At 47.7% G+C, this 15,765-nt stretch overlaps 2 protein-coding genes across 3 annotated transcripts; one reads left to right on the top strand and one right to left on the bottom strand.

The window, feature by feature from the left end:
* Positions 1-4,635: 4,635 nt before the first annotated feature.
* On the top strand, positions 4,636-6,219 carry CUNH16orf92 (chromosome unknown C16orf92 homolog). Its single transcript, XM_021006917.1, has 4 exons — positions 4,636-4,697; positions 5,230-5,388; positions 5,874-5,961; positions 6,113-6,219. Exons 1-4 carry the CDS (start codon positions 4,646-4,648, stop codon positions 6,132-6,134), a joined length of 321 nt encoding a protein of 106 aa, XP_020862576.1. The 5' UTR covers positions 4,636-4,645; the 3' UTR covers positions 6,135-6,219.
* A 144-nt stretch (positions 6,220-6,363) lies between these two features.
* Positions 6,364-15,746, bottom strand: TLCD3B (TLC domain containing 3B). Of its 2 annotated transcripts, XM_021006904.2 has the most exons (6): positions 15,674-15,746; positions 15,123-15,253; positions 11,297-11,380; positions 8,650-8,884; positions 8,001-8,096; positions 6,364-7,637 (listed from the first exon to the last, which is right to left on the bottom strand). In XM_021006904.2, the coding sequence occupies exons 2-6, from the start codon at positions 15,245-15,247 to the stop codon at positions 7,329-7,331; spliced, it is 849 nt and encodes a 282-aa protein (XP_020862563.1). In that variant the 5' UTR covers positions 15,248-15,253; positions 15,674-15,746; the 3' UTR covers positions 6,364-7,328. The 2 variants fall into 2 exon arrangements, with proteins under 2 accessions (XP_020862563.1, XP_020862561.1); XM_021006902.2 differs by lacking the exons at positions 15,123-15,253; positions 15,674-15,746 and adding an exon at positions 12,412-14,197.
* Between the last annotated feature and the right edge of the window lie 19 nt (positions 15,747-15,765).

Below are 15,765 nucleotides of genomic sequence, written 5' to 3'. Positions count from 1 at the left end.
GTTGAATCATTTTTCATTATTTTCTTGCGTCACTCTTAGTTCTCTTCCCAATTTTTCCTCTACTTCTCTTCCCTGATTTTTAAAATCATTTTTGAGCTCTTCCATGGCCTGAGACCAATTTGTGTTTTTCTTGGAGGCTTTGGATGTAGGAGCTTTGACTTTGTTGTCTTCTGAGCATGTGTTTTGATCTTCCTTGTCATCATAGTAACTTTCTATGGTCAGAATTTTTTTTCTGTTGTTTGCTCATTTGCCCAGCCTATTACTTGACCTTTAACTCTTTGTTAAAGTAAGGCTCTGCTTCCAGGGTGGAGGGTACACTGTCTCAAGCTTCAGGGGTTTTGTGCAGCTGTTTTCAGAGATACTTCTAGGGACCTGTCAGTTTTCAGTTCTTCCTAGGTGATGTGATCTAAGGAGATAAGTAAACATAAGGAAACACTACTCTCCTGCCCTGTGCTCTGGTCTGTGAATGACCACAAGCACTGTTTTCTTCCCTGGAACTGTGAGGAGAACAAGCTCTGGTGTGCTAGTGCTTCTCACCCTGAGACTGCCACCCAGTACTGTGACCTAGATCTGAGTATGGGCAAAGCAACAGAATCTTGCCTCAGTGCTAGCAAAGAGACCCATGTAATCTTGTGACCAATTGTTTGACTCCCTTATAGTCTATGGGCTGAGAGCTCTGGAAATAGCTGCTGCTGCTGCTGCTGCTGCTACTAATTCAGTGGCTCCCAAGGCCTGTTCCTGGTTTGCTGGGGCCTGGAATGCATTGGCAAGGCCTGCACTGGACTGTGCTCCTTTCTCACCCTGGTGCGACAGGCCTTTCCTGCAGACCTTCCAAGATGTTCTTGGGCTGGAAAATTGTTTTACTCTGTCTTTTTGTGGGTTCTGCTGCTCTAGAATTTTTTTAGGCATTATTTAAAGGTTATTTGGAGGAGTTTAGCTCAGGCAAGTCCCTTCATTTATTCTGCCATCTTGGTTTCACCTCCCAGCTAGAGGAAATTAGTGTGTAATAAGGCTGGAAAGGTAAGATGGAGCCAGCTTGTGAAGAGCTTTAAATGAGCTATTTGTATCATTAGCATTTAGCACAGTGCTTTGCATGTAGTAAGTGCTTAATAAATGCTTCATTCATTCATTCATAACAAACATAGGGGTTTGTATTTGATCCAAGAGGAGAGAGGGAGCCAGTGGAGTTTATTGATTAGCAAGGTTACAAGGTTGGACCCACGCTTTAGGAAAATTGCTTTGGTAGCTGCGTATAGGATGGACTGGAGGAGGAAGAGACCAATTAAAAGACTGTTGAAATAGTCTAGTCGAGAACGTTGAGGGTTTGGCTAAGGCAGTAGCCCTGTGAGTGGAGAAAAGATCACAAGAGATGTTGTAGAGTAGAATGACAAGATCTGGCAACTGATTAGATACATGGGATGAAGGTTGAGGATGATACCAAGCTTCTCAGCCTAGGTGACAAAAAGGATGGTGGTGCCCTTGACAGAAATAGGGAATGATAGGTCTTTGGCTATACCTCTAAAAAGGGGAGGAGAATAGATATGGAGGCTCAGTATAAGTGATCAATGTGTGGAAAAATCAGTGTTAGTGTTAGTACAGGGGTCAGTGGGAAAAGTCAGTGTTAGATAACAGGGTTCAAAGTTTGGGTTTACTGTGGGGAAGTCAGCATTGGGTTTATATAGTAGGTAAGTGTTGGGGGTTAGTGTTGAAGCTTTATGGGAGTCAGCATAGGGGTCAGTGTTAATTCTAGCAGTGGTTATTTAGTAGTCAGGGCTGTGGCATCCACAGATGCAGTTGCCAGGTTCCATCTTCTGCAGGGGTTTTTCCCAGAATGATGGCAACAAATCCAGGTGGTCTGAGGGGTGCTGCCACTGCTGGAGCTATTGAGCTTTCATGTCCATCAGCAGCAAGCAGTCAACCACTGATGTTGGTGTCAAGGAAGGTGGGCCCTCCTCCATAGTGATTGCTCTCCTTACTGCTTGTTGTAGGGCCCTGGTTGGAAGAAGGGCCAGTGGTCAATGCTGTAGGCTTCAGTGTCTTTGGATGTCTTCATTGGGTATAAGAAGAGGTGATGGTTAAAATAGTGACAGTGGTTTGATTTCCCTGCCATATACCACATCTCATCTCTCCCTTAGTGTGGTTTGCTGATTCAGCTAAGCTGGCTTGCTTGCTTTATTGGTGGCAGGTAGTGACAGGTAGTTAGCAGGGTTCTCCCAAAGGAGTTGCTTCTCTGGCTGATAACTGAGGGTGTTGGCTTGGAACCACTGGTATGGGAGATCGTAGAGATAGTTGCCAATGGCAGTTGGTCAGCAGTTGGTGGTGGTAAGAATAGTGGGTGCCTTTCCACAGTAAGTGTTCCCCTGAGTGCTTAGCACTAAGCTCTGGCGCTGGAAGGGACCTTGCGTTTCATCTAGTCTAACTAGATGACATTTTACAGATAAGGAAACTGAGGCCCAAGGAATCAAAGTGTCTTGCCCAAGCCCACACAGCTAGTGAGTGACAGGGCCAGAATTATAACCCGGGCCCTTTGACTCCAAGTTCAATGCATTTTCATTGTATCTTGCTGCCTCCCAGGAGTACGTTTCAGGCTGTGAGAGAATGACTTAATTCCTTGTGTTGGAGAATGTCTGACAGACAAAGTCATCTGCCAATCAAAAGGGACCTAGATTTTCTAAGCCAAAAGAGGGGGCAAATGCAAACCTTTATATTTGAAAGACTAGGAGAGGTCTTGGGGAAAGGAGACATGCCAATATATATCAGGAGGGGGGAGGTTTGGTGAGGAAAAGGGAGGTTTGGTCGGGTAAATGCTTTGAAGATGGCTAAATGGGCAGCTAGATGGTGAAGTGGACAGAACACTGGTCTTGGAGTCAGGAAGACCTAAGCTCAAATACTGCTGCAGACATTTCCTAGCTGTGTGACCTTGGGCAAATCACCTAACTTCTGTTTGCCTCAGTTTCCTCAACTGTAAAATGGAGATAATAGCACCTAGCTCATAGCATTGTTGTGAAGATTAAATGAGATAATATTTGTAAAGCACTTAGCACAGTGCCTGGCACATAGCAGGTGCTATATAAATGTTGCTACTGTTATTATTCTTATTAAATGCTCCTGAAAGGTAATCATCAGATGCCCTGGAACCTTCCCGTCCATACCAACATTTCTGCAGTGAAGACTGTGTGAAGAGCAGAGAGGACAGGAAAGGAAAGAAGGAAAGAGGAGGGGAGGAAGGTGAACAATTAGAAGGGGAGTAGAACTATAGCTAAGAGTTTCTACATCTGGTGGGGTTGGGGAAGCCTGACCTAAGGGGAAGTAAGTACTGCTGTACTATAAAGTTTCTAAACTGCTATAGGGGGGCAGAGAAATTGCCCCCAGTATTAGGCAGAAGCAACGAACAGCTACTGCTGTGGGGCAGAGAAGTAATCTACACACACCCACACACACCCCCCTCCACATTTCCTATCCTGGGGAAATCCAGGTTACAACTCTGAGTAGAAGTACCAGGGGGACCTTGACATGAAACCTCCTTGCCTTGTCTTCACAAGGATCCCTGGAGAGGTCACTAAAAGTAGGGGATGGAGTAGCAACCTAATGAGGGAACACAAGCTTAGCTGGGGTATGTCTGGTCTCCTTGGATGGTGTAGGAGGCCATCACTCCCTATGATGAGATGTATTACCTTGAGCTAAGGAAGGATAGATTCACAATGTACACCATGGTGTGGGGGGGGGGGGCAGAAGGGAGAAGGGAAGCTTATAGAAAGCATCTAGGGTAACACTCGATTTATTTTTACAGGTGAATCAACTGAGACTCACAGAAATTGCCTGACTCCTGCATAAATTTGGCATCTAGCTAAGTGATAGTGATATGCATACAAAAGAGAAGTCACAATCATAGAGGTCTGGAGCACAGAAATCCAACCATAAGAGTCCAACCCTCTCATTTTACAGTTAAGGAAACAGGCTCAGGGAAGAGAAGGGATTTGTCCAAAGTCACATAGGTAGAAGCCGGATTAACACTTAATTGTTCTGACTCCAAGTCTCCTACTTCCTAGACCATATGCCATCCCCTACCCCGGTGTCTCATGATGGTGGTGGTGGTAGAGGTGCTTGTTTCTTCCCTAATTTTTTCACCATTTCCACTGGATGCTTTCTTCACAGAATCCAATAGTCAATTTCCAACTCCAGCTATTATGGGAACAGAATGGGCATGGATGGTTTCAGTGAAAGATTCTGGGAGACCACTACCATCTGGTAGGAAAACATTTCTCTTGGTTTCTAAATAAGCAGTCAAAAGATCACCTTCCCCTTAGCTCCTATGTCAGGAGCTGTTTGTTAGGGAGAATATTCTTGATGTCCCTAAGGTGAAGAGAGAAAATGGAAGGGGAACCATAATGAGAAAAGCCTTCTCTTGTTTTGGTGGTTACCAGGCTCTGGAGATTAAAGTTTCAGTTGGTTTAGTGGGAACAAAACCTGCCCTAACTGAAGGGAAGGAAGAGAAAGGGGAGAAATAAAACAGAACCCTGTCTGAGCATGATTCAGAACTGACCTCCCCCACTCACACACTAGAAAGTCATGGGTGGAACATCCTAGAATCATCTATGACATCATGAAACATCTCCTGTGGTAATAATACTGGAGTGGAAGGAAAATGAAGTTGTGGCTGTGGCTGTGTCTAACAGGGGTATGGGCTGCGGGAGCAGGTAGGGAACCTAGGAAACTGAGAACTGGCTTCAGATAGTGGGTGAAGGTACTATCTGAGGAATCCAGAGGATTAGGGAAAGAGATATAGTCCCTTATTTTTAGCCCAGGAGATATTAATGGTTAATTGGGCAATAATATGAGCTTCTGTGGGGGAAAGGTGACCTCCAATTCCAGTGGAGACCCTGCTCCTTCATTCCAGATGAGCTGTCCCAAAGAAATGTGGGGGTGCCTGGTATAGAGACTCACCAGTCTGAGGGTGATGATTGATCCATAGGACCACTGAAGTGACCTTGAAGTAACAGGGGGACCTTATTTGTACCCAAGAACTTATAGTCCCGATATGAGGCCCTCTTATCTGAAACAAATAGGCTAGTTTTGTTAGGTATGCCCCATCCTAGGACAACTGACCAACCCTGAGCGCTCAATGACTTGGTCAGTCCCCTTAAGTGTTTACTGCAGTAATATTTGCTGATAAAAGTCAACCTCCAAGGTGGGGTGCACTTTTAGCTGATTTTTTCCCTTGGATTCCAGCCTTTCATCCCCAGGATTCCATGAAGGTGGCTCCACAAGGGTCTCTGTTTCTTGAAGATAATCCCAACTTCTTTGATTACCCAGATTCAGCCAGGGACAAAATCCAGGCTGTCTCCAACTTCATTGGAGAGAAACCTGTTTACTTCACTTCAGATTCAGGTGGGGGGATTTGAGAAGCTCCTATTTTCTGAACCTCAGAAATTCGGGCCTCAGGACAAGAGGTTATTCTCCCACAGACTATGGTGTAGTGAGGGAGCTAGCTACAGTGTAAGCAAGTCACATTATGTCTCTGAAGCTGTTTCCTTATCTACAAAATGAAGATGTTACTACTGGCCCCAAGGGGTTGTTGTGGGGCAAGAAGTATGGAAATTATACAAAGTACTATGTGAATGTGAGCTGGTATTATTCCTCAATAATCTCCGTCCCTGTCCCCACTTTTCCTGAATGTGCCAGTGGGGAAAAGGAAAAATGTAACATGGCCCCTAAATCTGATATTTGCAAAACACTTTAAGGTTTCCATTTTATATGAGGAAACTGAGGCTCAGAGAGTGATTTGCCTGGCTCAGGAAGGATGTGAACCAGGGTCTTTTTGACTCCAAAGTATAGTTTTTAAAATCTAAATCTTCCTCCTCTCTCCCAAATAGGCTTCAAATCCAGGTTCTTGCACCAAATATTGTTTGGTTCATTCATCCTCCTCCTTATCACCATCCTCTACCAGTTCTGCACCCACATGTAAGGCCCTGCCACCCACCCAGGACCCTCAACTCTTCCACAATACCACCAACCTCATTCTGTTGCCTACTCTAAGGGATTCCTATCACTCATGGCTGGGGAAGGGAGCGATGGGTATTCTTAACCTATAATTCATTCTTACGCTCTGCAGGAGTTGCCAAAGAGGGTCCTAAGGAGATGGACAATCCATCTCTGCTCACAGCTCCATGACAACCTAAACTCATCCCCTCTACAAATTACTAAATAAAAACTACTCATTCCCTACTATGGCTATTCTACTGAGCATGTTTTCTTTCTTCCCATAACTCTAATGCCTTATCTCCCCAGCTTCTGCTCTCTTTAGTAACTTAAGTGTCCCATTCCTCCCTCCCCTCTCCCCCAATAATTGAGATGAGGTCCTAGTGGCATTCACGCTGATCTCATCTTTATTAGCAGTCTTTATATAGCGCCTCCCAAGGTTCCCCCTGCTCCGGGATCTGGAGGAAGCCTCAAGAGGTCTGTAGCACCAGGGACAGGTGAGAGAGGGCAAGAAGGCCAAATTACACAGCCTGAAGGAATGAGCGCAAGAGCCCCTCCCCCCAGCTTCCCCCAGGTGGAGCACTCAGCACTGGAGAGGCTGGGCCAGGTGGTGGTGTGTGGCATGTAGACGTCTGCCTCCCCATAAGAAACTAATACAAACCTGGGGAAATAAATAAAATCCCTAAGGGTCTGGAGAGATGCTGGGCTGCCTGTGTAGGAGAGGAGCTAGCTAGCTCTAAGGGGTAGCCAACCTATCCCTTGGTGAGACACAAAGAGGTTAGGGGTACCTCTCCCAGCCAGAGGGATGCATGAGGTTAGGAGCTGCCTTCCCCTAGACTATAGCATATGGGGAAGGGAAATAGGCGTGTCCTCGGCAAAAAGGAGAGGGCCCTTCCCTACTTTATTTACTCCTTGATCCTCTATAATTCCTGTTAGTCTTCCCCCTTAACCCATCCTACCCTAAATTGCTGTGGAATACGGCACCTTCCTCTTTAATTTCCCTCCTCTAGGCCCCCTGCAGATTACAGTTGGAAAAAAAGGGTATCCCTGGAGTTATATAAGCAGGAGGGTGCCTCCTAATTTCCACTTTCCCAGTCCCTACACAAAGGAGAGCATTGGCCATTCCAAACCCTCTGTCCCTCAGTCCCAGGCACCCTGGGGACAAGAGAGGTAGCTGTTTCCTACCAGCCTGCTCCCTTTATCGCCTTATGGGGAGAAGCTTTCCCCCAATTTCTCCATCCCTATCCTCCAGGCCTAGGACCACTGGAGAGGCCCCTGGTCCCCATCTCTACCCATCAGTCCCAGCCCAATTCCTGGAGGAAGTAGGTGCCCCCACCCACTCCCTCCCCTCAGTCCCGGGGCCCATCGTGCAGTCCCGGGGGCTGGCGGGGGGCTGGAGGAGTGGGTCCCCGAGGCCTAAAGAGGCGACACGCCCCCCGGCAGATGAGGAAGAACCAGTAGAGCTGCGGAGCAAGCAGCAGGGCGGCCCCCAGGTTGACATGGGCTGGGATATTGAGGGGCACGGAGAGCAGAGGCAGGCCTGCGTGCTGCCCGTAGGCCCAGTACAGGTAGGGGAAGAGCAGCACTCGGCAGCACAGGAAGCTCAGCAGCATGAGGGTGCCATTCACTTTGTGTAGCAGGGTGTGCTGCTGCTTGTACTGGGGGGGAAGAGAGAGAAGAGTGTGAGCAGATGAGGATGGGGATGGAGTGTACGGAGGAGACCTTGATGAAGGGAACAGTGAGGATCATCCTGGCCTAGCCCCCACACCTTTCCCCCCTCTCTCCGTCCACTCTATTGGATAACAGAGTGCATGGAAGCAAGGTAGGAGGCAGAAGGGAACTAGGATTGAAGGTCTCAGGGACTCTAGTAGAGCACAGAGCTCTCTCTCTCAGCCTCCATGGGGACCTCTCATTAGCCCACGTGGCTCCCCAGCACTAAGTAACTTCAGTACCTTGCAGACTTCCTTGTCCAACCTAACCTCACCTCCCTCCCTCTCTTCTGCTCTCTACTATTTCCTCACCTGGATGAGGATCTTGCCCAGACAGACAAAGGGTGTGCTGACTTCTGCCATCAACATGCAGCCCAGGAAGAAGTCCCCCTTGCCTTGGCGCCACACCTTACAGGAGAGAAAAATGGCAAGAGAATGTAACCACAGTGGCCTCATCTTGCTGCTCCTTTCTTCCCTTGCTGCCTCTTTCTAGCCCCAGGGTAGAAGCCATTTTATCTCCCCCCAGCCCCACCTTTTCTGGCCTCAGCCACCCTCTAGGTGCAAAGGAAATGCTAGTTGCCTACAGTAATTTAAGAACATCAGCTCCTTAAGGCCAAGGACTTTTGTTTCTGTCTCAGAATCCCAGGCATCTAGCACAGTGCCTGGCACATTGGGAGCATGAGGCTATATTAAGCTGTAATTTCATCAATGCAGGGAGCTCCCAGTAAGGAAACTCCTACCAGTTTCTTAATAAATGCTTGTTGGAGGGATGAATGAATGAATGAATGAATGAATGAATAATAACTCTTTCTGGTCCCATCCTGCAGATGCTACCCTCAGCTAAAGCTTCCCTCCCACCCCCACCCCCACCCCCACATCCCTGTGACTTTCAGTATGCCAAGCAAAATTCACCATGGTGTTGGGTCCCTTCAACCCTTCCTCCAACTCCCCTGGAACTCACCACTGATAGTGGAAAGCAGACCAGCACCATGACTGCATGGTGCAGCACCATGAGGAATTCCTTGTGCAGGTAACCTCGGGCCACAGCCCAAGTGCCTCCTGGGGGGCCAGCCCCTCCCTCATCCTTTCCATGACCTTTGACCTGGTGCTTGTGCCAGTGACACAAGAACATAGCGTAGATGTCGTAGATGAAGTAGGGCACTGCAAACTGAGTGTAAGCTGAGGATAGCCAGTGTCTGCAGGGCAGAGAGAGAGAGAGAGAGAGAGAGAGAAAGACAGAGTTATGGGACCAAACATAGCAAGAGTGCGAGAAGGCAAGAAAGACCAAGAGAAGAGGCCCACTGGAGACCAAGAGATGAAGACAGAATGCTAAAATGAGAGTCAGAAAGATATCCAGGATGAGTGGACCAAATAGTTGAAGGTAAGGTAAAAGAAATAGGTGTGTTCAGATAGACCAAGGGATGATGTGAGCAAGTTAAGAGAGGATGGGGAGAGGGATAACCAAAAGTGTCAGAGCAGAAAGTAGCATGGTGTCACATACATCTAGACTAGGAGTCAGAAGACCTGAGTTCTGTCATAGTCTGGCAGTGTGACACTATTCAGGTGACTTCCCTTCTCTAAGGCCTCAATTCCTCAATTCCTTTACAGCAAAGGAGTCAGATCAGATGGCCCCTAAAATTCCTTCCAGCGTTGTTTGACATTCTATGATTTTCATGACAGATCATAGAAGGAGTCAGTAATAGAGTCAATTCTGCTGAGTGTGTCAGTAACAATAGTAACAATTCTAGGAGGTTGAAGTCCAACCTGGCCCCTGAGGAGTGAATGCCAAGAGCACAGTGAGAAGAATTCTATATATCCTGACAATGATCAACTATTCAAATAATCGGAAAAATAATAAGTAATGTAGTAACTATTATCTTTGAATCAATGCCTTGGGTACCTTAATAGAACTGCAACCCTGTTGCAAGTGTCAGCAGGGATGGGGCAGAGAGATGGAGTCCAGGGTAAGACACAGATAACAGTTGAGAAATCAAGTCCAAGGCAATATGACAGAAACTGCAGAAAAGAACTGAATATGGGGTGATTGTGGAGAGAAACAGCAACAAAGACCACAGAGAAGCAGCCCAGGGAAGAAAGCCTGAGAACAGAGGGCTGGTCCTATGAGGAAAGCCAGTATGCTGACTTTGAAGGAACAAGTTTGGGGTGGGAGGGGAGAGGAGGAAGACAATCTGTCAACCAAGAGTTAAAGGCTTGGGGAGCCAAAGGCCTTGAAGTGTGAGAGAGAAAGGGAGAAACTGTCTGAAGGAAAAAGAAATGGAAAGAAACAGCCCAAGAATGGAAACAAGAGATGGGAAACAAAGAGGAGGAGACAGAAGGATAAGGGCACAATAGTGGATAGGAAGTGATAAAACTGGTCCAGGAGAAGAAGAGAAAGATGATAAGGGTCTGAGGTAGCGCTAGAATACCAAAGTTTAGAAGAATGTGGGATTTTAGGATGAGGGCCAGAAAGTGCTAGAAAAGTTACCAGACTACAATGGGTTAATCCCACGTTGCTAAAGCCCTCAGTAACTAGGTACCTAGAAGCAAGAACAGCTGTTACCCCTGGATTAGTCTTGATCCCTCCCATTCACCTGAGGATTAAAGGAGGGGGGAGAGAAGGAATAAAACAGAGGGAATGAAGGAACTGTAAGAATGAGCTATAAAGAGTGTTGGAGAAAATTGTATGGTGAAACTAGATCATTCTGGAAGCAGGGTGCCAAAAGAGTTGTAAAAGGGGACAGGATAGAAAGAGGAGATGAGGACAGAGATGGAGCAAAGACAAGTCATGAATAAAAGAACTCCGAGAAATGGAGTTGGGGGACAAGTTAGCAGTCAAATAGGTCATTATCAGCTAGAAAATGTGCTTTCTGGGTTGTAGTGTCCTTTCAGGAAAGTGAGACACAACCCAAGACATGAGGCACTGACTTGAATCGTAGCACAGTTCTGTTAAGCACCAGGTCACTGTGAACCAGCTCATCAGCACCCTGGACAGTGCTGTACTCTACTCTCTTTTTGAGCTGTCCTCCCGCCCGCCCTCTTCCCGCCCCACCCCCTTCCATTGCCCAGGGCTTTTGGCAGACATCCTGCACTGCAGCAGCTGCCAGTGCCAAACTGCGGCCTCTCTCCACTCTCCCCACAACCACCTTGACCCTTGAGGTCTAGCATATTGTCATCTGCACTTTTTCCCTTACGCAAGGGTCTGGCTGGGGCTGGACCCCTCAATTATGAGATGGGATCCAGATCTGAGCCTGGAGGGGATCTGACTGCCTAGTTCCTAGGTGAGGGAATGTAGTCTGGGGAGGGAGAAGAGCTGAAAACCAAGGGCTATTCAGGTCCTGGTGGGCTAATGGAATCTGGGGAGCAGTCTGAGAACTGAGAATTACTTTGAATGAGCTCTTGGTCCCCCAGTTCCTTTTCTTCTCCTGTACCTGACCTTTAAGAACAGGACAAACTAAATTTATCCCAGGGTGTTGAGTTGCAGCAGTTGTAGTTAACTTGCTCAAGTCCAGATTGAGGACTGGAGGAAGAAGGGACTATCTTATGTGGATTTGGGAGAGTCCCACCCACTCCACTAGTGCATGGGAGAAAGGTCAGCTCATTGCACTTACTGGTCATCAATGATATGTTTGCAGGAGGTGGAGACAATGTAGCCAGCTGTGGAGGCCATGATAGCCTGGACTGAGGATACTAGCCTAGGGAAAAGAAGGGGAAGAGGTTTGGGATGGAAGAAAAGAGTAGGGTGTTACCATTCCTCCTTTATATTGAATGCATAGAACTATATTTTGGGCTCCATTCTTCCCAGAGCATCTTTTGGACATTATCCCCCAGGTTTTCCTTAATACCTGATCCCATACACCCTGACCTAGCCATCTCTGGCTCATCTTCTAATCTCTATCTTACCTCCTTCCCCAATCTCTCAACACCTTCACTTCTGAACCTTTCTGATCCCATTCCTCATTTGCCTCTTTCTTCTACTGTTTTGGTGTGAAGAAAGTTGGAACAGATTTCCCTTTATCTTAAGAGAGGAAATCAGGCACATCATTTTGAAGTGAGATAGCTCTGAAAACGTGATGTTGATAAGGCCTCCCCTAGGCAGACAGCAACTAGGAAGAGAAGGGGACACTTTTGGGCCTTTCACATTGGCTTGGCCTCACAGCTTTGCAACCTAGGCACCACATTTCCTCCAAAGCTCTGTCCCTCACTCCTTCTGCCTACCTTCTCATTCTTTTATTTCTTATTCTCCCCTTCCCTTAACCTTTTCCTCCCCATTTTAGGTGCCTCTAAAGTTCTATCCTTTACTTCTGTGTCCCCTCCTTGTCCTTCCCTCACCCCCCCCCAGCTCTCCACTTTGTTCCCCTAGTCTTCAAAACATGTTTAGTCACATGCTGGCCCTATTCCTAGTGGTGGGAGGGGAAAATGAGGGAGAGGAAGGGGGACAGGATACTAGGAGACCAGATGATTAGGGTTGGATGAGGTCTTCTGGAGCAATAGAGGAAACAGTAGAAAAGGAAAAGGCGAAGGGAGATAGAAAGAATCACTGCAGGGGGTGCCTACTTCCCTGAAGGGTCCAGAGGGTCCAGAGAAGAGATATGGATGACCTGAGATGTTTCTTTATAACTGTGTAGCTTCCCCATTCCATCACCACCATCACCATCCCCATAAGACCCAAGAGATGGGGAGAAAGGGCTGGAGGGAGAGGAAAGGAAGAGAGGAAGCCGTTTACCTGGCTGAGACAATGACCGCGTCGGCCTCCTCCCAGCGCAGCTGGGGCAGCCTCTGGAGCGTGTTCTTGGAAAGGAGGAAAAGTCCCGGGAACACAACCCCCCCAGCCACCATCGGGGACAACATCATGGCTCAGGGATTTGGGCAGGGGAAGAATGAGTAGAGCAATAAGGACTGGGGAAGGTGAGGCCTGTGAGGAGTTGGAGATGAGAAGGAGATAGAAAGGGGGTTTGGCTAGGGACAGAAGTAGAGATGAAGGGAGAGAAGAATTAAGAAAGAATATAGACAGGAGGGACACAAAGAGGATGGGATGGGGAGAGAGGAAATAGAAACAGGAAGGACAAGAGGAAAAAAGAATGAAATGAAAATGGGAAAAAAGAAAAGGGAGAAATGGATAGGGACCTGAGAGGAGAATAGGAAAGATAAAGAGAGGGAGGAGAAGGAAAAACAGAGGGATGGAGAGAGATAGAGATGGAGATGGAGAGGGGAGGGGATACCATGAGAGGAGAGAGACAGGGATAGAGGTAGGGGACAGAGAAAGGGTGAGGATGCAAATGGGAAAGGGACAGAGCAGGTAGGGGGGTTACGCAAAGAGATAGGGAGGGCCTGAGAAAGGGGGTGGGGGTTTGTTGTTCCAACCCTAAGGGGGAGGAGGGAAAGCCAGGGAGTGGAGGGGAGGATGGGGAGGGGCAGATGGGCAACGGGTCAGCAGTCAGTGCTGCTCTCCCGCCTCCGCCTCCTCCTCACACTGCCACAGTCAACGCTGTCTCTCTGACAGACACGGAGATGGCACATGGCATTATATAGACCAGGCCGCCCAACCCCCTGCCCCCTTGGTGGGGATCAGGGAGGGGGGGAAAGGATGGGGAGTCACCAGCTTGGGTGGGCAGGGGAGGGGTGGGGAAACGACAGCACCGACCAGACACCAAGAAACCGGACCTGCAGCAGCGTCTCCCCATGCAGCTCTGAGCCTCAGCGGCTGCGACAGAGATGGGGGGGAGCAGAGAAAGGGGGATGGGGGGGAGGCCCTTAAAGAGACAGTGGCTGTGGCAGAGGGGGCTTGTGGGGACACAGACCTGATCGAATCATAGGAAGAAAGGGAGGACTGCTCTCCTGGAAAAAGGTAGTCCTATGATCTTGAGATTACCTAGGAGGTAGCCCCTAGCCCCTCCACCTCTAGGCCTGACCCCATTTCTCTATCAGCACTCAGAAGATGCCTGAAATTGCCTCCTTCCCTACCTTAAATAATGTCCCTAGCTGACTTTACTCTAGGGGGACCAGGGCTAGGAATATGAACACTGCAGACTGCAATTCCCTTTGGTGGAAGAAAGGGGAATTGGCCTATTATCTCAGAGGTGGCACTCTCTTCTTCTCTGGAGGATTTGTCCTTGGAGATTAAGGTTAAGGAAATTGAGGTGAGAGAGAGAGGATCCGGGTGGGCAAGGAATTGATGAAGGAACAGATAAACCCTCCTTCTCTGAAATTCTCAAAACATACTCCTGACTCTCTCCCCTCTATCGTTCTAATGCCAAAGCCTTCAGTTCTATCCCTTAGAACCTAGTTGATAGTAGTAGTAGAAATAATAATGGCTCAACAGTTTTGTAAAATAAATAGTGAAAGTAGTATTTTTTCCATTTTTCAGACGATGGAACTGAGATTCAGAAGATAAGTGACTTGCTCATGAACCCATTGATAGGGACCAAGTCAGAATTTAGATTTCCTGACTCCCAGTTCAGTGCTATTCACACTGTAACACCTGTCTTCTCGATCTTTGCCCCTCATCTCTAATCCTGTCCCACCCTGCCCTCAGGTCTCCTGCTTCCCCAGTGGTTCCTTACACCCTCCCTCCCCCCATTACGCCAATTCACAACATGATTCTACCCCAGGCCTCAGCATAGCACCTTGATGCTCCTCTGCCAATCATTCACTATCCCAAGACCCTCCCAAGTCCCTTTCATTGCTTCACTATTAGTCTGCCCCTCATCTCCTTTGCCTCAACGAGGCAAAGACTGGAATTCAAGATGTTGTGCTGCCCTCCAGTGGTCAGCTTCTGGCACAGCTCTCTGGATAGTCTCAGGCCTAAAGCAAAGATGGTTGCTTGACCCTGAATTTTAAGTGTCCTCTTAGAGGAACACATTTGTTCTTTCTATCTGGATCGTGGCGGTGGGGTGAGATATGAGTGTAGGCTACGATTGCCCCCAAATCCTAAACTACCAAATTCTAGAAGAGAGACACACACCCATGCCCCTAGTCAGGGCAGGAGTTAGAAGTGGCGGGGCTTTGTATTGTTCATGTTGGTGGGGATCACAGGGGTTGTTAGGATTAGAACTGAGGTTTCAGACATTTTATAGAGTTAAGGTTCAGTTTAAAAGGAAACTTCTTTTTTTCTCAGTAGGGACTTCTTGGATCAAAGGGTCATACACAGAGTTAGAGTAAGAAAAATCTGAGAGATCATTTCTTCCAACCCTGTTATTATACAGAAAAAGAAATTGATGCCTGGAGGGGTAAGTGCCTTTATTCTGAATAGATCTTGGCAGGATTTCTGTGGTCAAAGACAAATTTATAGTTGTTTTTCCCCCACCCCACTTTCCATACCTCACAAAAGGAAGGGACCAGATAGAAAAGCCAGGAAGAGTCTCCTGATGAAATCCTTCCTTAGGTATCTGATGCCCATTAAGCCCTTGGACTCTGCCCTCACCCTAACCATCTTACTTGGATGCAATCAAGACCGCCTCCTTTTTCTCCATGTGCAGACTGGAATGCTTCTGCAGGCTCCAGCAAAGGATGGTAAAAAACAGTGGGAAGAAAAGGCAGCCTACTACAAAAAGTAGGGACATACCTGCCTGGGTGGAGGGAGCAGAAAGGGCAGTGAGTGGTAGAACATATCTCTGGAATGCCCAGTAACTCCAATTTATCTACCTCCCCCTGGCCATTATCTGTTAGCAATAAAACTCCAATGACAAGGCTCTCCCAAATCACCATTCAAACTGGACTCTTCAAAGAGCTCTACTTCAACCCACTCTAGCTGGTACTTCCTCAGTTATCCATGGCTCCTAGTTGCCCCAGAGATCCTCCACATCTCTTCTCACCCAGCTGGTTCCCTTTTGCTTTAATGACTCCTAAACTCCTCTCCAGCCCCTCACTCTGTGACAATTTGCCCCAGGACGCTTTTTACTTATTCCATCCCCTCCTATCATCTATCCAGGTAACCACCTTCCCTCTCCTTCACATGTATCCTCAGAGAGGCCCCCGGAGAGCCTTACCTCCAAGGGACAAGAAGAATGGGAAAGTAAAGTTAGTGATTTTCTTCTGAGCTCCAGAAACTGCAGAGGGAGCGAGATAGCTAATCCTCCTT

This window comes from Phascolarctos cinereus, unplaced genomic scaffold, assembly GCF_003287225.1.
Source record: "Phascolarctos cinereus isolate Bilbo 61053 unplaced genomic scaffold, phaCin_HiC Scaffold_4;HRSCAF=312, whole genome shotgun sequence".
NCBI lineage: Eukaryota > Metazoa > Chordata > Mammalia > Diprotodontia > Phascolarctidae > Phascolarctos > Phascolarctos cinereus.
This window is presented reverse-complemented; position numbering and strand designations above follow the sequence as displayed.

Bases quoted from the DNA above. Each gene is read 5' to 3' on its own strand.
- CUNH16orf92 (XM_021006917.1), top strand. From the start codon at position 4,646: ATGAAGTTGTGGCTGTGGCTGTGTCTAACAGGGGTATGGGCTGCGGGA. The intron at 5,389-5,873 runs GTGGGGGGATTT...TCTCCCAAATAG, and splicing joins TTACTTCACTTCAGATTCAG to GCTTCAAATCCAGGTTCTTG. The intron at 5,962-6,112 runs GTAAGGCCCTGC...TACGCTCTGCAG, and splicing joins TACCAGTTCTGCACCCACAT to GAGTTGCCAAAGAGGGTCCT.
- TLCD3B (XM_021006902.2), bottom strand. From the start codon at position 12,539: ATGATGTTGTCCCCGATGGTGGCTGGGGGGGTTGTGTTCCCGGGACTT. The intron at 8,097-8,649 runs GTGAGTTCCAGG...CTCTCCTGTAAG, and splicing joins TCTGCTTTCCACTATCAGTG to GTGTGGCGCCAAGGCAAGGG. The intron at 7,638-8,000 runs GTGAGGAAATAG...CTTCCCCCCCAG, and splicing joins TGGGCAAGATCCTCATCCAG to TACAAGCAGCAGCACACCCT.